General features: G+C 51.0%; 1 protein-coding gene across 4 annotated transcripts; it reads left to right on the forward strand.

Annotated features, from left to right (window-relative positions):
• Positions 1 to 458: 458 nt before the first annotated feature.
• MCUR1 (mitochondrial calcium uniporter regulator 1) lies at positions 459 to 24,158 on the forward strand. Of its 4 annotated transcripts, XM_070074383.2 has the most exons (9): positions 475 to 960; positions 7,691 to 7,810; positions 12,584 to 12,687; positions 13,135 to 13,236; positions 14,148 to 14,189; positions 15,001 to 15,072; positions 18,036 to 18,089; positions 19,606 to 19,720; positions 21,261 to 24,158. In XM_070074383.2, exons 1-9 carry the CDS (start codon positions 552 to 554, stop codon positions 21,314 to 21,316), a joined length of 1,074 nt encoding a protein of 357 aa, XP_069930484.2. In that variant the 5' UTR covers positions 475 to 551; the 3' UTR covers positions 21,317 to 24,158. The 4 variants fall into 4 exon arrangements, with proteins under 4 accessions (XP_089190561.1, XP_089190560.1, XP_069930484.2 ...); XM_089334434.1 differs by lacking the exon at positions 7,691 to 7,810 and having other exon boundaries at positions 474 to 960; positions 21,261 to 21,921; XM_089334436.1 differs by lacking the exon at positions 475 to 960 and having other exon boundaries at positions 7,716 to 7,846; positions 12,583 to 12,687; positions 21,261 to 21,921.
• Positions 24,159 to 24,340: the final 182 nt, after the last annotated feature.

Consider the following 24,340-nt stretch of genomic DNA (forward strand, 5'->3'; position numbering starts at 1 on the left):
CCTGGCTCCTGGCTCCAGATCAGTGCAGCTCCGGCTGTTGCGGCCATTTGGGGAGTGAACCAGCAGATGGAAGACCTCTCTCTCCCTCTGTCTCTCTCTCCCTCCCTCCCTCTCTCTCATCCCCCCTCTCTTTCTCTCTGCCTCTCTGTAACTCTGCGTTCAAATAAATAATTTTTTAAATGTCAGCCCGTTCCCTTGGCCCTGTTAAAAATTCCTTCCCCTGCAGCCCAGAGACCCCGTTGGGGGACTTCGAACGGGCACAGTTAATCAGTAAAATCTAGGGCAGCCTGGCGACCAGGAACTGGAGCGCCGGGCTGACTCCTTTCTTTCCGAGAGCAGCAGCGCAATTAGCATGCAAATCGTGGCGGCAGCCGGCCCATTCCAGTTCCGGGAGTCCCCGCGGGGCCCTCCCGCGCGCGGGGCGGGCCTGCAGGGGCGTGGCGAGGCGAGGCCCCGCCCCGGGCCGGAAGCGGCGGGCCCGCGCTCGCTCCCGCGCGCCGACTCCGGCCCCGGGACCGCGCGCGCGGGCGACCAGCGCGCGCGCCCGGCCAATGACCGGCGCGGGGATGGACTGCGGTGTGATCGCCGGCGAGAGGCCGAGGCGCCCGCCCGGCCGCCGGCGGCTGCTGCTCCTCCTGCCCGCGGGCCGCTGCGGAAGCGCGGGCGGCCGCGGGGCCCCGACGCGCCGCTGCCTGCCCCGGCTCCTGGGCGGCCTGGGGGCGCTGCGACCCCGCGCCGCGGCCGCCCGCGGCGGTGCGTCCCGTGCCTCCCCGCTGCTCCTCCTCCTGCTCGTGCCCTCCCCGCGCCTGGCCGCCGCCGCCCCGCGCCGGCCGCTGGCCGACTGGGACCGCCCGCGCTCGGGGCGCGTCGGCGCGTGGCGGGGCCCGCAGCCCCTGGGCGGCGTGGGCGCCCTTCCGCTGGGCCTCGGACCGGCGGCCGCCCTCGCTTCCTCCAGGAGAGGTGAGGGGCCGGGGGCGGGCGGGCAGCAGCCGGGCTGGGTCCTCGCTGGGGAGGCCCGGGGGCCGGGTCAGCCCAGGTCCGCGGCGCCCCCGCGCGTGGGGCGAAGGTCCGGGCCCGCCCTTGGCCTCGCGGCGGCCTGGGCTTAGTCAGCCGAGAAGAACCCAGTGACCGGGAGTGCGGGCGCGGTGGGGAGGCCACGTGTGCGCGCCCGCTCTGGGGTCTGCACCTGTGCCCTTGCTGCAGGTGTGCCGCGTGCAGCGCTCGTGCCTGGCGCCTTTCTGGGTGTGGGGGGCGTTTCAGGCGGGACCTTTCCCCCTCTGGAGTTGAATTCTAGCGGAGGGGAGGCCGTCAGCATACGAGGAGACCCCCCCAAGTTCACAGCAAGGGGAAAGTAAAAGCTAAGTTTATTTGGGTGCAAAAAAATTTGAAAGCCACGCATATGCGAGATCTTCAGACGTTCGTGCACCTTTTTCTTGCGCCTGCAGAAACTTAGCTTTGGATTATATTTTCCCATGAAATTTCGAGCATTTGTTTATGCTGCTGAGAGAACTCCCTTAGGCTGGTTTACTCCCCCAAATGTCCCCAGCGGTGGGGGCTGGGAACTCATTCCAGGTGTCCTGCGTGGGCGGCAGGGACCCACCAACTACCTGAGCCTTCACCAATGCCCGCCAGGGTGTGCATGAGCAGGCAGCCGGAATTGGCGCCCAGGCACCCAAACCTGCCCCTTCTGTGTATAATGTATGCATGCGTATGTAAGCTTTATATATGCAAATTTAAATTTATGTATATGTAATTGGTAACCGCTATAGGAAAAAGTTAAGGGGGTAAGAACTGGGAAGTGGGTGGGCCTCCCCTTGTGAATTTTAGGGTGAGCACAGTGGGTTTTGGTGAGAAGGGAGATCACCGCGGGGCATGAGATGAGGAATGTGAACCCCTGCCGTTTACCAGATAGCAAATGTTGACAAAAATACAAAGATCCCTCAAAAAAAATCGTGGAAAATAGAATTAAAAGGTGAACTTGTGTTGGTGGAAAAATTTGAAAGCCACGCCCACGTCATTTCAGGTCATCACCAAACTTGGCATACTATCCACTTCCGGTAGTCCGTCAGTGTGTGTTAACAGCCGCAGGTAACCAGTGACCAGGATTGGGTTTTTTTTGTTCCATAAATTCTCAGCAGAAATGCCCAGCCAGTGTTGGGGTGCCTCTGACGCTTCAGAATGCCACTGGTAGGGCAGCGGCTGGTCAGCGAAGCCCAGAGTGGAGGGGCTTCGTACAGGGAGGGTGGGGATGAGCAGTGAGCGGTGCTGGTGGCTGGAGCGCGCAGTGGTATAATTTTCGTATTTTACCTTTCGTGTGCTCTCCTGGATGGAAGCCACCCCGTGCCGATTTGTTTCCCTGTAATAAATCAAGGTTATGGGGCAGCTCTGGCCCTCATCGGCTTGCACACTTATCCGGAAGGTGGTCCCGTGTCAGATGTAAAAACCCAGTGCTGTGCCGAATTAAGCAGATAGGCCCCTTGATGGGTGTTTATGCCCGCATTTTCGGTCACTGGGGTGGGAGCATGAAGTCGTCTGGTTTGGCCCTGCCAAGGCAGCCCGCAGGCAGGACTCAAAATTCAATAAATCTACAGCAGGCTAACTTGCTTTTCAGATTGATTGATTGATTTGAAAGGCAAAGTGGGGGAGAGGGGCAAGATAGTGAGCTTCCATCCGCTGGTTCACTCCCCACATGGCTGCATTGGAGCTGGGCCTGTCTGAAGCCAGGAGCTTCTTGTGGGTCTTCCACCAGAGTGGCAGGGGCCCAAGCACTTGGGCCATCAGCAGGGAGCTAGATCAGAAGTGGAGCACCTGGGATTCGAATCAGTGCCTATATGGGATGCTGGCATCACAGGTGGCGGATTTACCTGCTACGCCACAGTGCCAGCCCCTGGCAAGCTAATATTTAAGCTGATAATTTTGTATGGCCCGTAAATGATGTTATAAATACCTAAATGGACCTTGGGGAAAAAAAAAAAAAAGCTCCTGTAGAGAGGTTGGTTGGCACCTGAGGTTCTCAGTGGGTCTACATAAAGCTTGCAGTGGGAGATGTGTGCTTGGTTTCCTTACATGTCCAAGGCTAACGCTGAGCCCCTCCCCCCCTTTTTTTTAAGATTTATTTATTCATTTGAAAAAGTTACAGAGAGGCATAGGCAGAGAGAGAGGTCTTCCGTCCACTGGTTCACTTCTCAAATGGCTGCATCGGCCAGAGCTGTGCTGATCAGGAGCCAGGAGCTTCTTCCAGGTCTTGCACGGGGGTGCAGGGGCCCGAGGACTTGGGCCATCTTCTACTGCTTTCCCAGGCCATAGCAGAGAGCTGGGTCAGAAGTAGAGCAGCTGGGACTTGAACTGGTGCGCATATTGGATGCTGGCACCGCGGTGGTGGCCTTACCTACTACGCCACAGCACCAGCCCCAACCCTCTTGGTAGGCTGAAGGTTCAGAGAAAGGACAATTCTGTACTGCACTTCAGCGTAGTCATTTTTCCTGTCCCAGTGGGAATTTGGAGTATCGCTGTGTCCTGGGGTGTTCTTTTTCCGAAAGCAAGAGTGCAGGCCTTGCCTCTGCAGGGTACCAAGCGGGAAGTGGCAGCCTTTTCCGCTCGTTAGAGGCCAGTGTGTCTTCAAAGTGACGTTGCTGTTCCTGGTTCCAGTCATTCCTCTGTGCTGTCCAGATCTGCACTAGCTCTAGCTTAAAAAGTAGCGGGGTGTTTGCTTTGTTATGGGAGTGCGGAGGTAGGGGTGCGGTGAGGAGGTTGTTTTCAATCACGTGGATGATTATTTTGTTAGAAACAAGGAATCTGGGAGTGGAATACCTTGTGCTAACACTCTAGGCTTGGGTGTTTCCGCGCTGTCTGGCCCAGGGGCCGTGCTGCAGAGCTCTGGGCTGGGTGAGGCTGGGTGAGGGCCTCCCGAGGAGAGCCTTCGTTCACCTGCCCGCCCTTTCTCAACCCAGGTCACACACTCTGCTCTGGGTCTTGGTCTCAGAGGGAAAAGGAGGGCCCGGATGTCAAGAGAGCTCCTGTGTGTGGAAGGGAAAGCCCTGCGGTGAAGAGACCAAGGGGCTGATGTCAAGTTTTCTCTGTAGACAGTCTCATAATCTACATTTTACAAGTCGTCATGTCCATTATCTGTGTGTGTCTACCAGGGTCCTCCTGGGCTGCCGTGTGCCAGGCTCTCTGCTAGATGCTGAAGATAAAAACTGAAGTAAGGCTGACGGTTCTCGGGCAGCTTGGACCAGTAAGTGATGCCAGGACAGAAGTAACACAGTCACAGCTAAGAACTGTGCAGAGCTGACTGTGCTGAGCTAAACACGAGCCGGGGAGCAGTAAAGGCAGCCCCCTTACCTGGGTGCAGGCAGCAGAGAGAACCATAAAGCATGCAGTGAAGAAGGACATAAAAGGGTAATTAAAATTGATTGGAAAAGGCGAACTAGCCAAGCCTGAAGCGCCCCAGGTGCAGGAAGAAACGGGCCGCAGTAGGTGGCGCTGTGGTGCCTGGCGAGACCTTCGCACTATAGGCCGGGGGTTCTTTGAATCCCAGAGCTGTGTTGACCATCATACTCAACACACGTATGTCAGTCTGCAGACGGCGTGTCTTTCACTTAACCCGGCTGTGACCACGACCGCGCCGGCTCTGCTCTCTCCAGATTGCCAGTAGTCGGGCAACAGGTGCTGTAGGCTGCAGGGAAGCGTCTCCGTGTGGGATCTCGGCTGTGTCACGTTTCTCTCTCTGCAGCGTTCAGGAGTGGAGGATTGAGTGAAGGAGTGGCTGACTGCCCGAACTGCCTTTCTGGTCCTGAGGAGTCCCGAGGAAGGCGGTGCTGGTCTTGGAGTTAGGGGCTTGGCTCTCCCTTGCAACTCCTCCGCTCCACCTGGCCTCAGCCCAGTGCCCGGCCGTGGCAGAATTAGGAAAGGAAGAACAAGCTTCTAGGAAGATTTTCATATAGCCAAACTTACTACATTAAATGAAAGTTCTTTATTTTAAAAAAATTATTCATTTGAAAGCCAGCGTTACAGTGAGAGAGCTTCCTCCATCTGCTGGTTTGCTCCCCAAATGGCCGCAACAGCCAGGGCTGGGCCAGGCCAGAGCCAGGAGCCTGGAACTGTATCTGGTGTCCCATGTGGGTGGCAGGGGTCCAAGCACTGCCCTCCCGGGCACATTAGCTGAGAACTGGATTGGAAGTGAGCAGCTGGGGCTCCTACTAGTGCTCCTATGGGATGCCAGTGTCAGAGACAGCAGCTTCATCTGCTGGGCCACAGCGCCAGCCCCAAAGGCTCTTTTAATTTAGATTGTCCGTCTTTTTTTTTTTTTTTTTATCCTTTTTTAAATTTTGATTTAAGGTTAACAATTTTTTATTAGGATGAGGATATTTTATTTTTTTAAATGTTTATTTATTTGAAAGGAGTTACACAGAGAGAAGGCGAGGCGGGGGTGGTGAGGGGGGGTTCTTCCATCCACTGGTTCACTCCCCAGTTGGCCACAAAGACCAGAGCTGCACCGATCCGAAGCCAGGAGCTTCTTCCCAGTCTCCCACGTGGGTGCAGGGCCCAAGGACTTGGGCCATCATCTACTGCTTTCCCAGGCCACAGCAGAGAGCGGGATTGGAAGTGGAGCAGCCGGTACTTGAACCAGCGCCCATGTGGGATGCCAGTGATGCAGGTGGCGGCTTTACTCGCTATGCCACAACACTGGCCCCCCCCCTTTTTTTTTTCCTTTTTGACATCAAAGTGTCTTTTTTAGTCTGGTGGTAATAGTAAGCAGTTGGTACTTTAAAAATGCCTTTCTTGGAAAAATTAAAAATTGGCAACCCAAACGTTATTCAAATTTTTAAAAAGAAATTTTAGTACTTTGTGAAGTCCAAAAGCCAGGAAGCGATTATAGCTTTCGATACTGCTTCCCTCAAGTGAATACCTTGAAACAGGAAGTTCACAAAACGTGTTGGATTGGGACCTGAGTGCATCTGTCAGGATTGTTAGAATGTGTCTCACTAATGAGAGGCTTTGCAGAGATGTCACAGAAGACTACAGAAACATATCCTCTGTAAATAGAGATGCAAAACCCTCAACAGAACAGAGCAAGCCAAATCCAGCAACATATGAACGGTATTATCTACCGTGACAAAATGAGATTTATCCCAGAAAAGTCAGGTTTCATTTAATATCTAAAAATAAATTATGTAATGCAGCATATTCATAGAATAAAGGACAAAAGCCACATGAGAATTCAGCAGACATAGAAAAAGCATTTGTCAATTCAGCACCCTTTTATGATTAAAAAAAAGAAAAACAATCTCAGTAAACTAGGAACAGGAGGGGAGTTAATCTGATAAACAGCATCTTTGAAGAACCCATAGCAAATAACCTGTTTAATGGAGAAAGACTGGATGCCTTCCCCCTAATCAGGAACAAGACAAGGATACCTGCTTCTATTCTGTTGCGCAATAGGGTGGTTAAGCAAGAAAACGAAATAAAAGGCATCCAGACTGGAAAGAAGTGGAACTATTGCTATTCTCTGACGATTCTTAAAGCTCCAAACATTGTTGAAGATGTAAATAAAGGTGAACACAGCCCGTGTTCATTGACGTGGATGGTTTGTGTTGATGGACTTTCCAGAAGTCCAGCAGGAGCTGCAGCTTGCCCAGAATAACCAAACTCTGTCAAAGAACAAAGTTCAAAACCCACTTCCTAGTCTAGAACTTGTAATAACACCAGAAGTAATCAGTGTGGTAAGGGCATGAAGACAGACGTGGATTCGTGGACTAGAAGGAAGAGCCCTCGAACACGGGTGACGCTTCAGTGGAGAACATGGTGGTGACACAGCCGGACCCTCTGTCGCACACCACATGCAAAATTAACTCAAAATGAATCAAAGATGAAAATGTGGGTGTGAATCTTCCTGTTCTTGGATTAGCCAGTGGTGTCTTACATACGACACCAGAAGTACAGCAACAAAAGAAAAAGAAATTAGAAAGTTAGACTTAATCAGAATTAAACTTTCCTGCTTCACAGGATGCTATCAAGAAGTGAAAAGACCAGAGAATCAGAGAAAATATGTGCGGATCATAATCTGATAGGGAACTTGTTTGTAGAACGGATAAGGAACTCCTGTAGCTCAATAATAGACAAATCGCCCAATTAAAAATAGGCAAACGACCTGAAAAGATGTTTCTCCAAAGGAGACACACAGATGGCCAGTACTTGTAAGCACATCAAAAGACGCTCGACATCATTAGCCATCAGAGAAATGCAAATCAAAACCACAAGGAGGTACCACCCGGTGTCCACTAGGATGATTTTAACTTTAAAGACAGGCGACGGGTGTTAGCAAGGATGTGGGGAAACCGAACCCTCACTCACTGCGAGTGGGAATTCATAAATAGAGGAGTGCTTGTCTGGGATGAGGACAAGGAGAGTGCAGAAGTGCCGGGGAGCCGGAAGGTGACGGCCAGATGGTGCAGTTTCTTTTCGGGGCGGTGAGAATGTCCCAAGCTGACGGTAGGTAAGTTGCATAACTCCAAGTAGACTGAAAACCATTGAATCGCACAGTTGAAATGAGGGACTGTTAGGACACGTGAGTGTAATTCCCCGACGCTCTTAGGGAAGCCAGGCCGCTGGGCTGTGTCGTGTTGGCGCGTGTTCTGAGTTGCCTTGCTCCCCTGAGTCTGTCGTGAACTCCCTCTCCTTGCCGTCCTAGAGCTGAGCCTGTCTGCTGGCTGCCTGCAGCTGGAGCTCAGGAGGAGCGACTTCACCTCTTCTGGAAACAGGAAGCTCTTCTTTGACACCCACGCCCTGGTGTGCCTGTTCCAAGACAATGGTAATCCTCTGGCCACTCAGTGCTTTAGAAAGACCCCATGTCACTGAACTCTTCACATTTCTCCTTGACTTTTAACCCCAGAGATAACCTTTTGGTCTTTTTAAGTCCTCATTTTTTGTTTAAGGATAACTTTGCTAACTGTTTGACACATTTTATCTTTGTCCAAGTAAAGTGTATTTTTATAACACCCAGCATGGAAGTATAGTGTTACTGTATGCTTTTTAAAATTTTATGAAATTGAAATACTCAGTAGCAATTATTGTTAATTTCAATTTAATATATATAGGTGGTTTTTAATTTTTTATTTGACAGAGTTAAAAAGATTTATTTTATTTATTTGAAAGGCAGTTACATCAGGCCTGGTGCTGTGGTGCAGGCTAAGCTGCTACCTGCAACACTGTATCCCGTATGGGCACCGGTTCAAGTCCCAGCTGCTCTGCTTCTGATCCAGCTCCCCTGCTAATGCACCTGGGAAAGAGGCAGAGGATGGCCCAAGTGCGTGGGCCCCTGCACCAGTATGGGAGATCCAGATGAAGCTCCTGGCTCCTGGCTTTGGCCTGGCTCAGCCCCTGCCATTGTAGCCATTTGAGGAGTGAACCCATCGGTGGAAGCACTCTCTCTCTCTTGCTCTCTCTCTGCCTCTCCTCTCTCTGTAACTCTGCCTTTCAAATAAATTTTTAAAAAGAAAGGTATAGAGAATCTTTCATCTGCTGGTTCACTCCCTAGCACTGCTTAACCTGCTATACCACAACACTGGCCTCAGTTTGGTTTTTTTTGAGAGAGCGACAGGCAGACAGAGCTCCTTTCTGCTGCTTCGGTATCCGAATGCCTCCAGCAGTGAACGCTGGGAGCTGGGAACTCAGTCCAGGTCTCTCGCAGGGTGGCAGGACCCTCCTGCTGGCTGTCCCTGCTGCCTCCCGGGATCTGCATCTGCAGGAGCCAGAGCCAGGGATCCAACCCAGGCCCTTTGCTGTAGGATGCAGGAATCCTGTCTAAGACACCCACCCTGTACTGTGTTCTTTTCATGGTAGTTTTCAGGCTAACAGTTTTACTCATTGCTGAGCTACCATGTGAAAGATTGCCTGGCATAGGTGGCATTCGTCAGAATTGCACTCAGAACGTAGATGACAGTCTCAGAGTTAGTCAGGTTCAAACAGATGACACCAGCCTGCTTCTCTGCTGTGACGTTTTCAGATGTGTGTCTGTTCTTCTGCACGGTGTGGTTTCTTAACCAGTTGTGCACGTTCATCTCAGGAAGGTGCCTCACAGGCCTCAGACAAGGTGACAGCATGACTTACCCCCCGCTTGCGTCGGGGAGTCAGAAGCTCCGAGTTCAGGCTCACCATACTCACTTCTAGTTGTGCCAGCCTGGGAAGCCCTCTCCCCTGCCAGCCTCCGCTTGCTCCTCTGTGGCATAGCTGTGATGAGAATCCCAAAGACAGGAAGTGAAACAGTGTACTTGAGCGCGCTCTGGGAAAACCTCTAATGTTCTATGGGAATCTCCCCACTTGAGAGAGTGAAGTGGAAGTGAGAGGGGGCGTAGGTAGTTATCCTGATAACCAGACATCTTCCTGCTTTTCTGGGTTTCAGATCTTTTCCTTTTTTTCTATAGGATGTATTGATTTATTTGGATGGCAGAGTTACAGAGAGAGGGGGGAAAAGAGAGAGCCAGCTTTCATCTGCTGGTTCACTCCCCAGATGGCCTCAACGGCCAGGGCTGGGTCAGGCCAAAGCCAAGGGACTGGAATTACATTTGGGTCTCCCGTGTGGGCGGCAGGTGATTCAAACTGGTGCTCCAGCATTGCAGGCAGCAGCTGAACCTGCGGTGACACCGGGCAGCCCCTAGATTCCAAATCTTGGCTTGCAGATATTTGTCATTCAGTACCAGCAACATGAAGACCCCACCTCATGCGTGGTGGGGAGGGGCTTACCCAGCCGGACATGGATGAATCATGGGTGTCTGAGGTCACGGGCTTAGGATGAGGCCACAAGGGACCTCCATAGAATATTCTTCCCTTTTTTGATTTTATTTATTTATTTGAAAGTCAGAGTTACACAGAGAGAGAATGAGAGGCAGAGAGAGAGAGAGGTCTTCCATCCACTGGTTCACTCCCCAGATGGCCGCAACGGCTGGAGTTGCGCCGATCCGAAGCCAGGAGCAAGGAGCTTCTTCCATGTCTCCCACTTGGGTGCAAGGGCCCAAGGACTTGGGCCTTCTTCTACTGCTTCCCCAGGCCATAGCAGAGAGCTGGATTGAAAGTGGGGCAGCCGGGTCTCGAACTGGTGCCCATGTGGGATGCGGATGCTTCAGGCTAGGGTGTTAACCCACTGCACCAGAGTGCCGGCCCCTTCCCTTTCTTTATCCAGAGCTGTGTCACCTGTTAAGCAAAACTTCTGTGTGTCAGTGATCTCACTCTTGGTGTTGTGTTCTCTCATTCCTACAAGAAGTTACTTTGTATCTTTGTAACTAGCAGGCTCTCAGGCTCAGCCTCTTTTAATTCCTTCCTCCTCCCTGTGTGGCTTTGGGGTTTGTTTTGCATCAGCATAAGAGTCTTTCTATTTCTGTTCTTTTCCTTTCTGAACCTAATTATGTTTAACTATGAACTTTTCATAGCGATTTTCTAGAATCTGCAAAAGATGCTCATTTTTTTTAAATTAGGAAAAACAGAAAAGAACAACAAAACCCTCAGAGCCCTAGTACCCCAGAAGTAAACAATGTTGATATATTGGAGGGTGGCCTTTTGGATGGTTTTCTAGATGTGTGTAATGCACTCATTGAAAACCTAATGAATTTTATGGGCTACGTTGTGGTATAGCAGGTTAAGCCACTGCCTGTGAAACTGGCATCCCATGAGTGCTGGTTCAATCCTGGCTGCTCCACTTCCGATCCAGCTCCCTGATAATGCGCCTGGGAAAGCAGCAGAGGACCCAAGTCATCAGCCACCCATGTGAAAGACTGAGATGTGGCTGCTGGCTCCTGGCTTCAGCCTGGCCCAGCTCCGCCCATTGCAGCCATTTGTAAAGTGAACCAGTGGATGGAAGATATCTCCCTGTGTCTCCCTCACTCTCACTGTAACTCTACCTTCCAAATACATAAATAAATATTTTTCTTAAATTAGTGAATTTTATTCATTTATTTATTTTTTTGACAGGCAGAGTTAGACAGTGGGAGAGAGAGACAGAGAGGTCTTCCTTCCGTTGGTTCACCCCCAAATGACCACCATGGCCGGCATGCTGTGCCAATCCGAAACCAGGAACCAGGCACTTCCTCCTGGTCTCCCGTGCAAGTGCAGGGCCCAAGCACTTGGGCCATCCTCCACTGCCCTCCTGGGCCACAGCAGAGAGCTGGACTGGAAGAGGAGCAACCAGGACAGAACCAACACCCCAACTGGGACTAGAACCCGGAGTACCGGCGCCGCAGGTAGAGGATTAGCCTAGTGAGCCGTGGCGCCGGCCTAAAAATTAGTGGATTTTGAATAAAATGAGAGTAGGTCTTTGGGGGGCCATTTCTCTTTTGTTAAATCTGTGTCTTTGTTTCTTGTTTTAATTCTATGTTCAGTCTCCTCCAGATTACAAGCTGTGTTAATATGAATTCTAGAATGGGCTGGTGCAGCAGCGTAGCACGTAAAGCCGCCACCTGCAGTGCTGGCATCCCTTAGGGAACCAGTTTGAGATCCGGCTGCTCCACTTCCGATCCAGTTTTCTGCTATGCCCTGGAAAACATAGAAGGTGGCCCAAGTCCTTGAGATTCCCATGGGAGACCCAAAAGAAGCTCCTGGCACCTGTCTTCAGATTGGCCCAACTCTGGCTGGGAGGCCAGTTGGGGAGTGAACCAGCAGATGGAAGACCTTTCTCTCTGTCTCTCCCTCTTTCTGTCTGTAACTCTACCTCTCAAATAAATGTCTTTTAAAGAAAAAAGAATTTTCCTTTAAAAAATAACTCTACAAGAATCAATAGAACCGTCTAAAGTTCTTTTTTGTTTCTTTTTTAAGATTGATTTATTTGAAAGAGTAACAGAAAGGAAAGACGGAGAGACGGTCCATCTGCTATTTCGTTCCCCAAGTGACTGGGGCAGGGCCAGGCCTAAGTCAGGAGGCAGGAACTCAGATGTGGGACCGCAGCGTCGCAGGCAGCAGCGTAACCTACTGTGCTGTGACACCGGCCTGCGTAAGCTCTTACAGCTGGTAGCATGTAGGGAAAGACTGTGTCCCAGGAGCTAATGGGAACTATGAGTTACTAACCAAGCTGATAAAAAACGATAGTGTTGAGATGAACTCTGCAGTCATTTCAGTATCATTTATTAAAGATGAAAGAATAGTTTTCCCCAGTGCGGGTCCCCCAAACTAATGACGGAAAAGAGTGGTGGAGGACAAAATGAAAGAACGGGTTCTGTCTTAGCACTGAGTGAAGTAGCAGCTGGATTCCGGTTTATGTAATGAGTTATTTGACAGATTTACGCTGGATACGAAATAAGCTTTCCTATTCAAGAGAATTACTTTTTAAAAGTTTTATTTATTTATTTGAAAGAGTTAGAGAGAGGGAGAGACAGACAGCTCTTCCATCTGCTGCTTCACCCCCTAAATGGCCACAGTGGCTGGAGCTGGGCCAGTCCAAAGCCAGAAGCCTGGAGCTGCTTCCAGGTCTCCCATGTGTGTGGCAGGGCCGCACTGCTTTTCCCCTCTTCTGAGTCGCACGAGTTTGCTGTGGGTTGGTCCGCTTGTTTTCTGACGGCTGCAGTTCTGATTACGGTGGTTTTGTTTGCTGCTGGCTTAGGGTTTACGACTCAACAAGCAGAAGTCATCATGTCGGCGTTGGTCAAGATCGTGGAGGCCAACATGGACATTGTGTACAAAGACATGGTCACGAAGGTGCAGCAGGTCAGCGCCGAGGGCCCGGGGTGCATGCCGGGAATCCCAAGTGGGGTGCTGGTGGTGCAGTGGAATTTGGGGGGTAATATTCATTTGAAGAAGTATGTGGTCATGTAGCCTCACTGGGAAATAAAAGATTAAGGCGGCATAAAACAATTCATGTTCCTGTTGAGACAGCTCTCAGAGCGTCCCGTGCTTGCAGCGTGCTCGCTGTGCGCGCACTCGAGCCTCCTGGAGTAAGGGAGCTGTGGCCGGAAGGACAGGCTGCAGCTTCCCGTCGGAGTCCTCTGCCCACCCTCTTAGCCGCCGGTCACTCGGGAGTGATGCCAGACGTGCCGCTCTCTGCTGTGCTTTTCCTCCTCTCGTCTCTCAGCTGTGTTCTGGCTTTCTCATTACGGCGTTAGGAGGCGATTTCCTCGGCTAGACTGGCTGACGTGTTTTCTTGTCTCTTGCTAGGAGATCACCCTGCAGCAAGTCATGTCTAATATCGCCGCTGTGAAAAAGGATATGATCATTTTGGAGAAGAGTGAGTTTTCAGCCCTGAGAGCAGAAAATGAGGTAAGATGACAGAGCCACCCCCACTTCCCCAGATCTGTTACCTAAAGGTACCGGGGTGTAGCGCACACGCAAAAGGGCACAAGGAGGCGTACGTCACCAGGACTTTGAGAGTGCACGCGGCCAGACGAGAGGTGGCCACGCATCATCATTCCCCAGAGTCCTGCTCACTCACGGCCCCTCCGGCCGCTCCTGCACCTGGGGAGGAGCTGACCTGGGCAACATCCCTCAGCTGGTCTTGCCTGTGTCGGAACTTGGTTTGATGGGACTGTACAGGGGTCCTTGCCGTCGTCCGTGGTGTTAACTGAGTGTGCCGCATCATCCTGCTGGGAAGGGCGTTACAGTTGTTTCTGGTTTGGGGTTACTAGGAGCAAGTGCTGCCGCAGAACTGCCCTTCGACGTCTTTCGCATGCGGCACGTGGGGTCAGCGTTTAGATCAGTGCCGTCCCTGCGCCTGCCTTGTCTTTTCAGTCTGACTTGTTAGCCCGTACTGGAAGGCCGTTGATTACCTGTTGACCTTAGCCTTGAAAGAAACCTAGCGAAAAGGTGAAGTTTGAACCTCTCAAAGTTGGCCTTCAGATCACCCGAATAAGGGCAGAATGAATTAAAAGGAGCATTGAAGGAGGCTTACCAGGGTCCCTCAGGCCCATGTGTGTAGTCACAGCCGTCGTGTCACTGGTGTTGTGTAGTTTTAGCGTGAGAACGGGTTGCAGGATGCGTGCGCGCATCGTCGCGCCACTGTTGAGTTACTGTTGTGCTCTGAATGTGGCTGTTTGCGGTGAGGGGGAGGACTGGGGCATAAGGCCAGCTTCCCTCCTTCTCCACAGCACGTTGTGGTGGTCCCCACGGTTGACGTTTCTCTTCTGACTGTTCTGAGCATATCCTTGACTTGTTTCTTTTCTGTGTGTTTTTAGAAAATAAAACTTGAACTGCATCAGTTAAAACAGCAAGTAGTGGTAAGAGTTTCTCTCCTGTTTGTCAGCTTGTTTGTAATTTTATACATTTACTATTAAATAGAATGTGAAAAATGCATTGTGTCTTTTAAAAATTTAATTCTTCCTGAAATGTGTGTGTAATATGCCTCCAAAGTACAGATTGGGAGATTTACCTAAGAACATGGCCAGGGAATAAATTATTACTGTCTGTAACCAAATTCATTAAGAAAATTGTGTTCTGGGTGGTTTGAAGTCAAAATTTTTCTACAGTAGTCACATGGAACCTTTACATTCTGTTGAAAGAAACTTTATAGAATTTCACGTGGTTCTTGAATGCTTACTGTACTAGTTGTTTGTGTTTCTTTTTTAATTAGGATGTAGATGTTAGAAAAGAGTTTGATGAGTGTCAGAGATAAGGCTCTCTTTAAACCAGGGATTCTGCTGCTGTGAATCCATCTTTGCCTTGCAGAGTTGTCTAAGGAACTGGGTTTATTCATAAATGTCAGAACGGAGATGATATCAGGGTGGGTGCTGAGTTTAAACGCAACAATAACCACCCTAGACCAGCTAAAGCATCGGAAGGGATTACTTGGGATTACTTGTGTAGACCGGGGGAGCCCTAAGACAGGACCGACTCCAGAAGGGCCTTACCCTGAGCCCCCAGGTCCCAACCACCGGGTCCCAGCTCCGGCCCTGGAAGCCTCCGGCTGAGCCCTGGCCTCCGCTTCTCCCCTGGGACGGTTGGCAGGTGCAGCTGTCTGAGGCCTCACGTGTCCCAGAAGGTTTGGATTTCTCACTTTGTCTCTGTCTCTGTTGTTTACCCTCCTACTAGGATGAAGTGCTCAAAGTCCGGACAGATACCAAATTAGACTTCAATCTAGAAAAGAGCAGAGTGAAAGAGCTGGTATGTTCCTTCGTTAACAACAGACGATGATAATTAGTTTCTTTTCAGAATGGGACGCTCACTGAGGTCTAAGTTTATATACAAGTCACAGTACTGTTCAGTATTTATCCTTTCATCAATGTTAGACATAATGTTAGAATTTTACTTATATTTTGAATTACGGTTTAAATTTGATTCCGTCAAAGTAACATTAAAATTAAAATCTTGATCCAATTGAGTGGATCTTTTTTGTTTCAGACACTGGATCACATAGACATTAATAAAGAAGTTAAACACAGTCTTGATCTATTTAATACTGACTTAAAGCTCCACTCGGCCTTAATTTTACCTGTGAATAAAAAAGGGAAATTAGATTAATTATCTCAGACATGAATAATAGCATTATTAAAAGTCAAATTCTACATTGAAATTCAAGTTTTAAAATATTTGTGTGTGACCCTTTCAATGCAGTGAAAAGTCGTATGTTTCAATCAAGGTACATGTGGGGTTAAAACTGTGGTTTGTAGCCGTCCTGGTGATCGTGGCCTTGCCACCTTCAGGTTGGTTGGTGGCATTGGTTACATGACGCCTGTCTGAGTCTCAGCATGAGGGGGGCTAGGGCACGTGGAGCAGCTCGCTGCAGCTCAGAACCAGGGGCACCTGTCCTGCATCCCCTCCTTTTCCATAACTTGCTTCCCATCAAAATGTGCCACAGTGGTAAAGGAAGCTAATGTTGAAACTCAGACAGGTACTTGGCATTTCAAGAGTTAAGCCCAGGGCGGTGTGTGTGGTGCAGCTGGTGTATCTACCTTGCGTTAATGGAGGTGAGTTCCTGGGCCTGCTCATTATCTTAGTAAAGTTATCATCTTAAATTAAATTAGAAATTAGCTATGGTGATCTCTACACCAGTTTCAAAAGCAATGTGGCATATAAACATGGAGTACAAGGGGCTAGAGCACACAGGTGTTAACTTTAAAAATCATGGCAGGGGCTGGCATTGTGTATAGTGGGTAAAGCCACCCTCTGTGATACCAGCATCCTGTATGGGCGCTGGTTCATGTCCCAGCTGCTCCACTTCTGAAACAGCCTCCTACTAATGGGAAAAGCAGCAGGGGATGGCCCAAGCGTTTGGGTCCCTGCCACCCACGTGGGGGACCCAGATGAAGCTCCTGGTTCTGGCCAGCGCCATTGTGGCCATCTGGGGAGTAAACCAACAGATGGAAGATTCTCTCTCTCTCTCTCTCTCTCTCTCTCTCTCTCTAACTCTGACTTTCAAAATAAACAAATCTTTAAAGATAATCATGGCAATGACAAGAGATCTCTTGTCTCTAGCCAGTCAGTGTTGAGTGAGTGGAGGTTACAGCTGAGAGGTGTACAGGAGATCCAGTCCACCCTGCCCTCTGGTGGTGATCTGGTGGATGGCACACACCGGGTCTTACACCCTCATTGATACAGCATCGCTGTGGTCTCGGGATCTTCAGTTTGGGTGCTTTGACCTGGGTGGGTTTTTTTTTTTTTCCTCCTATATTTCATAGTTAGAAAGTTTGTACATACTTCTGAACATTAACTTTTTCCCCTTATAAAATGTTCATTTAGGGCTTAAAATTCTTCATTGAAATTACAGCTTGTCATATGCTCGGTGAAATCCCAGCACGCACCACTAAGGAGATAATGTCTGATTTTGATCTTGGTGTCAGCAAAACGGCACTAAATCTTTTCGCAGACGTTAGTAGCCAAAGGCAAGGTGCCGTTTTAATTTTGAGTCGAACCAGTCACTCCTGTTAGTAACCGGGTTGTGACTGCACTGAGTCTTTGCTCCTTGTATCTTCAGACCCAGCATGTAGGAGTAGACGTTTAGCCTAGCTGCTAGGTTGTCCCTGCCCCACGTTGGAGCATCTGAGTTCAACTGCGGTCTCCAGCTTCCTGCTAATGCAGACGCCAGGAGGCAGTAGTGACGGCTCGAGTGATTGGGTGTCTGCCAACCCCGTGGAGCGCCTGGATGCCGTCCACAGCTCCGGGCTCTGGGCTGGCCCAGCACCAGTCTTTTCAGGCATTTGGGGAGTGAATCGGGAGGTAGATGCTTGCACACTGTCTGTGTCTGCGTCTCAAATGAACACGTTTTTTAAAATGAAAAAGAACAATTGACTGTATTGTACCTTAAAATAGTGGTAGCTTAGTGTATTTATATTTATATATTGTTTCATGATCACAGTGTCTTTGCCACAGATTATTCCTTGTAGCTATTTTTTCTCCAGCCTCATATCTTTCCTGTAACTGAAGCGGTAACGTATTTTGCTTGTAGCCAAGATGGGTAGCTGCCCACTTGAATTCGTTGTCCACCATTTTCAACCCTCCCAGCCCTGAGAAGTGTCCACATTGGTGCCAGGGAATGCTGCTCTCATAGTGAGAGAGGCCTAGAACAAAGAGATAAAAAGAGAGAGAGAAACAGAGAGGGAAAAGATGACAAAAGAGAATGCGGATGTTGGAGCAGTGTGTGAGTACAAGAATCACAGCAGATACGAGGAACGAGGCAGGCGGGCCACTGCATCCCAGAGCTGATTTCTGGTGTTACGTATTCTCGGAAATACTGAGAATATTTATTATTTTTTTAAAAATCAATTAGTTTGGAAGGCAGAGTGACGGAGATCTTGGACCTGCTGGTTTACTCCCCAGAGGACCTCGATAACTGGGGCTAGGCCAGGCTGAAGCCAGGAACTCCATCCAGGTCCCCTGTGGGTGGCAGGGGCCCAAGTATGTGGTCCACCAGCCGGTGCTTTCCCAGGCACATTATAGGAAGCCAGACCAGAAGCAGAGAAGCCGGACTCAAACCAAGCACTGTAATAGGAGATGCCAGCATCACACGCAGTGGCTTACCCACTGTACCACAGTGCCAGCCATGGACTGAGATCCCAGAGCTGCCAGCACAGGAGAAGGCATCAGACAAGGAGGAGAGGGACCTGACTGCTGTCACGTGTTTGTTTTAGTACGCGCTGAACGAAAGGAAGCTGCTGCAGTTGAAGACAGAAGTGGTGGAACTGGTAAGAAATGAGACCTTTGACTTTGGTCTTTCCGTTCATCTTTGCTTCTCTTACACATGGAAGATACAGGTTTGGAGTTATGGGATTTTTAAAAATAGTGGTAACATGTGTGTAACATAAACATTACCATCTTAGCCATTTTTAGATGTCCCGCTCAGTGGCATTAAGTACATTGGCACTTGTGTGCACTTTGTCTGTCATGGAATTCTTCCTGTTTTCTGGAGTGGAAGCTCTGTATCCGTGCCCTCCTCCCTGCCCCTGGCAACCCTCATCCTACTTTGTGTATGGATCTGATACCTCACGTACAGGGAATCATACAGGGGTTGCCTTTTGTGGCTGGATTACTGCTCTGAGCATAGGGCCCCACGTTGTTGCCAGTGCCAGCACTTCTTCCTTTTGGGGGCTGCTCAGTATTGCACTGTGCGTACAGTCGCCACATTTTGCCCGTCCATCTGGTAGGGGGCACTGGGGTTGCTTCCCACTGTGGGCTGTTGCGAGTACCGCCGCAGGGAACACAGGTGTGCCAGTCTCTGCTGGAGGACCTGCTTGTGGTCTTCTGGGTGTCCATCCCGAAGCTGGGTGTCATAGGCTTTCTTTGCATTTAATGAAATATTCAGTTGTCTTATTGAAAGGTGAGGTGTTGATGACTAGCGGTTAGAAGGGGTGGGGAGGTCTTGCTGTGTGTTTAACCTGTAGCGTACTACATTACCCGGGCCCCCTGAAACATCGAAGGTGCTACCATGAGGGAATTCTGGGATACTGGACCTTTCTCTGCACTTTCCCACTCCTCAGACATTGATTTCCTGAATTGCTAGCCACGGGCTGTATTTGGTTGCTCTGGGATTTTTAGAGAAGCCCTCTTGGTGTTTTCATGCATTAATGTAGTTGCACAACCCCTTTAGGTTACCGGGCAAACCCACTGCCCTCTGGGGGTTAGTTATATCTATTTAATTGTGTGGGGAAGGACACAAATTGGCTTTTGAAAGCCAAGCACCGTATGGATGAAACACCTGACATTCGCTTCATGAAAGCGGAGAGCTTACCGGACCATGACTCGGGACCGTGTCGGGATGAGCATGTCGGGCTTCTAGGTCACATGAGGCTCCATTCATTTCCTGAAAGAGCTGTCGGGGCCATGGTGCGCCTCTCACCGAGGGGGATTTGCTTTGCCACCGAGCACACACGGGCTAGCTTCCTGGTGCCACGTGGTTTGTACAGCTGTGTGTAGTCCACGAGAGCGGGCATGTGCCAGTGACCACATCTGATCAGCCTGGGTGGAGGCAAGGCCAACCCTACTGTTTCCCCTTTTGTCAGACGAGGAGACTGGGGCCTGGAGAGGTTGGGGCCAGAGCACCACACGGTGGCCAGAGGGTGGCAGAACTGAGACTGATGTCCAGACTCGAGGCCGGGCGCAGGCCCCCGTGCGCCTGCAGCCTGCTGGGCAGGAGCTCCGGGACTGAGCGCAGCGGGGACAGCCCTGACGCCTCTGACACTCTGAACCTCTTTGTTCCAAAAGCACGCCCAGCAAGATCGGGCCCTCACCCAGACCGACAGGAAGGTAGAGACCGAGGTCGCGGGCCTCAAAACCATGCTGGAGGCGCACAAGCTTGACACCGTTAAATATTTGGCAGGTGAGCCGCTTCACGTCTTAGTGCCCGAAACAACCTGGAAGGAGTCAGGTTCATAAAACACCTCCCTGACAGACCGCACGTCCGTGTTTCTAACGCTTTCTTTCTTTTATATATATATAAAGATTTACTTACTTATTTGAAAGTCAGATTTAAAGAGAGAAAGAGAGGCAGAGAGAGAGAGCCGCTGGTTCACTCCCCAGTTGGCCACAATGGCCGGAGCTGTGCTGACCTGAAGCCAGGAGCCTCCTCCTGGTCTCCCTCACGGGTGCAGGGCCCCAAGCACTAGGGCTGCTTCTACTGCTTTCCCAGGCTATAGCAGAGAGCTGGATGGGAAGTGGAGCAGCCGGGACTAGAACCGGCACCCATAGAGGATGCTGGCACTGCAGGCGGCAGCTTTACCCGCTTCGCCACAGCGCCGGCCCCATTTCTAACACTTTTGTATGTTCACTTCAGAAACTGGAATTCATCTTAGAGTTTCCAGTACATGGAGGATACTTAGTGCAGTTGGCCTTTTTTCTTTCCTTGTAGTGAATAAACTAAAGACATATTTACAGTTGATGAAACCTTTAATTTGGCCAGGTAGCTGGTCGATGCCTGTCTGGGGCTCGAGTGAATCAAGACATGGAACGCTGTGTGATTCAGATGGAAGGCGTGGGAGTCGGTCTTCAGTGGATGACACTTTTAAAGCAGTGTTTTGCTTTTTCGCAATTTTTGAGCCAAAACACACAGTGAAGATTCATGTATGAAAAGAAAAAAAAATAGGCCAGCACCATGGCGCACTAGGCTAATCTGCCTGTGGCACCGGTACCCTGGGTTCTAGTCCCGGTTGGGGCGCCAGATTCTGTCCCGGTTGCTCCTCTTCCAGTCCAGCTCTCTGCTGTGGCCTGGGAAGGCAGTGGAAGATGGCCCAGGTGCTTGGGCCCTGCACCCGCATGGGAGACCAGGAGGAAGCACCTGGCTCCTGGCTTCGGATTGGCACAGGGCACCAGCCGTAGCGGTTATTTGGGGGATGAACCAACGGAAAAGGAAGACCTTTGTCTCTCTTTCTCTCACTAACTCTGCCTGTCAAAAAAAAAAAAAAAAAGAAAGAAAGAAAAGAACCACTGTTTCAAGTCACTTTGGATTAATCAAATATTTTAAGTTAAGAAAGTGCTTAGGTAGCAGTAGCTGCTAATAGAGGTGCCTTTAGCAGTGGCGTTTTTGCGTCCTGTGGCAGCGCATCTCCCTGTGTAGTCCGTGTGTGTATACTTTGTGACACAGGCGCTCTGTGAGTCTAAGCTTCTAGTGAAAGGTTTTCTTGAAGTTTGCATGCATTTGTGCTTTGAAGGTGATGATTTCAAGGTATGAGTTTGTTGTTCTTTTTAAATAAGACATTCCATGACATAGGATACATCAGTGAGCAGACGAGGTTTCTAGGTTTCCTTTTGTTTTCTTGATGGAGAGAGGTGAATGTGTGATTTTTTTTTTATAATAAAAAGATGTGCCCTCGAAGTAACCGTTGGTAAAACTAATAGTGCGCTTAACTGTTTTTCTCTTGCAGGGTCTGTATTTACGTGCCTAACAGTAGCTCTGGGATTTTATCGCCTTTGGATGTAATAAACTGCCTATTTAAAGAGATTTCTAGGGTTTTGCCTTAAGAATACCAGTGCATTGCCTCTTTTTTTTTTTCTTCTGTTTCAAATTTTAAAACTGATTTCGGCTTCATGCATATCTTTATGCAAGTGATGGTCGGGGAACCAAGGTGTGGATGTCAGGAACTGGGCAGTCATTCCTTGCATCTCTCCTGTCCGTGACTCCATCACTGGGTGGTGTGGACACCGCATTGACAACGCCACTCAGCGAGCCGTGGACTGGGTCTCACCCGTGGTGCCCACCGACACCAAATGTTTCTACAAGTCTCTACTACTTTGAAACAGAGAAGATTTGGTCATCTCCACTTAAAGGGCATACTGACTTCAATAAGTACCGAAGAATTACCAAACTAAACCAGGAGCACCAAGTCCTCCTCACCTACCCACCCTCACACTGCTGACCCGGTACCAGAGTACTGCTTACTTCAGCTGCAGTCTACAGCGAACAGCGGTTTTGGCTTTGGGGTTGGGTGGGTGGTTGGTTTGGTGTTTTTATTTCCATTGTCCTAGTAAGCTCTGTTACGGTTATTTTGATGTGCCGTCCTGCTAGAAAATCTTGTTGCCTGATGACGCTCTGGTTGCAATGGGGACTCTGTCTGACCTCCTAGAACGTGGCATTCCCCTCCGCCCTCCCATGGCTGGGTTGCCTGCCTGCTCAGCACGGTGCTCCGTGAGGTCTGGCTTGCTGGACAGCCTGCCTCGTCCCGGCGTCACCCGCTCTCTGACAAGGGAGCAGGCACTCGGCCGCACCTGGGGCTCTGACGCACACGCCTCTGCCTGCAACCAGCTGCCGTGGGCTCTGCGAACCAGACCCGGGGGCTGTCACGGCCGTCACCGCCCCAATGGCGGCGGGTTTTCTCGTCCCTACCCTAACTACCTCTGTGTTAAGACACGTCGTCCTCCGTCCCGCTGGGGTGGCCGTGGAGACGCGCGTGCCCGTCTGATTCACGCGAGAGGCGCGTGGGCGAGAGCAGGTGTGAGAGAAGCGGACGCTGGTGGAGCCTGCCCATGCTGCTCCGTGCACGCGCGTGTGCGCGCAGCCTGGCGCCCTGACCACCCTGGGAGAGTAAGTAGGTGCCCACTGCCACGGTTCCCGCCACACTGGCTAGTAAGTGCCCACCGCCACGGTTCCCGCCACACTGGCTTAAAGTTACCTTTGCTCTGTGGGGTCCGCTCTAGATTCTGGGACGTGCTAAGTCGGCGCCTTTTTTGGAAGCATTTGTGTCGTCCGGAGAGTCACGGTGCGATGTGACGTGGACATCGGGTACTCGTAGTCTCAGCGGTAGTGAGACTTGATCTGCTGCAAGTCCGTCAGGGCGGTCGTATCCTGTGGGCGTCTGCTTCTCTTTCAAAGGAGAGCCCTCGGCGGAGCTGCGTGCGCGGCGGCTGCCTCGGGTGTAGACGGAGCGTGAGGGGCGTCGCGCCGTCCTTCGCTGCGGCGCGGGGACACATCTGAGGTGCCCACTGCTGTCTGTGAGCACCCCCTGCTCTCTGAGGCGCCCCCTGCTGGCGTGAGGTGCCCACTGCTGTGTGTGAGCGCCCCCTGCTGTCTGAGGCGGTGCGGGGCATTCGCTGAGGATCGGCCGCGTCCTCCCGCCACTTCGCTGGGGCTTGGATTGTGCTGCAGAGTTCTCCGCGGTACTGTGCCGCCTTTTTCTTTTTTCTGGTCTTGGGAACAATGGAGGGTCCTTCTGATGGCGTGGGTGGGTGGGACGCAGGCCCGGAAGCTAAGGGTGGGTGCAGGGCCCCGCTTCTGGCCTCAGGGCCTGTGTGTGGAGAGCGCTGAGCGGGAAGCACAGGTGCATCTGGCCCAGCCGTCCCTGAGCGGGGAGAGCGCCCCTGGCCGCCGAGACTGGAGCCGGGCGTGGCGGCGGGGGCCGCCTGTGTGTGTGCAGCACGCTGCAGCCGCCCTGGGCAGAGCCTGGCGTTGCCTTCCCGGCACGGGTCGCCCTCCCTGCCCCTGCCCCTGCCCCGCCCCCGGCCTCTCTCAGGAGTCTGGGCGCCAGGTCCGCGCCCTTCCTGCCCCCTTGATAAGCAAAACCCGCTCTGGGCAGCTCTGCTGCGGAGCCTGCCCTGGCCTCGGTGGTGCCGGCGGGCGCCTCGGGCGGTTCTCGGCGCGCAGTCCGGCTCGACGGGGCCGGGAAGGGTCGGTCTGTGCCCTGGAAGTGTGCCCGGCTCCGCAGTTGGGAAGCCACGGGTTCCGGAAGGCAGGCGTCACTCACACCGGGAGCCTCGCTGCACTCCGTCTCCTGAACAACTGAGCCGCGGCCGGCGGTCCGCACGTGCCCTGTCGGCTCCTCGGTCCGCACGTGCCCGCGCCGTCTGTCGGCCCCTCTACCGCCTTTCCCTCCGCACCTGCGCCCCGCACACTGTCCCCTCTGTCCCCTGTCCCCTGCCCCCGGCCTCCCTGGGGCAGCCTCGCCCCACCCTCGCAGGCTGTGTTCTCGGAATCGTGCAGCAGGTAGACGTCTCGTCTCACGGCTGGAGGACTCGGACGTTAGCTCGAGTTCAATCAAACTTGCCGCAGCTTTCCTGGCACTAAACGCAAAACCGTGTGAACCAGCAATACTCTGTTCTCTCTATGAAATGTTTGAGAATGCCTAGTGTTTTATTGGAATTTTATTCAAGAAATATTTATCGTTTCACAGATACATGTTTATGTTCCTTTGATTAGAACCCAAATCATTTTAACCATTGTATTAAATATTCAATTACATTTTATTTACTAAGAGAGTGGGTTTATTATTTATTTCTAAAATAAAGTAATTTTATATGGCTAATAAATTTTTCTAATGCTTCAAACTAAATATGACAAACTAGAATAGCTGTTTCCTAAAACACTTCATCTCAACTATTAATTCCACGCCGTTGAATTAAGGATAACCCTACTGAATTATAAGTAAACCTAATACTTGCACATACATAGAAAATAAACTTGAGAGTGATTATTTGATTTACATAATGAATTTTCCTTGTTCAAGAGAATGTG

Source organism: Oryctolagus cuniculus, chromosome 5 (assembly GCF_051225735.1).
Source record: "Oryctolagus cuniculus isolate XC-2025 breed Fujian yellow rabbit chromosome 5, ASM5122573v1, whole genome shotgun sequence".
NCBI lineage: Eukaryota > Metazoa > Chordata > Mammalia > Lagomorpha > Leporidae > Oryctolagus > Oryctolagus cuniculus.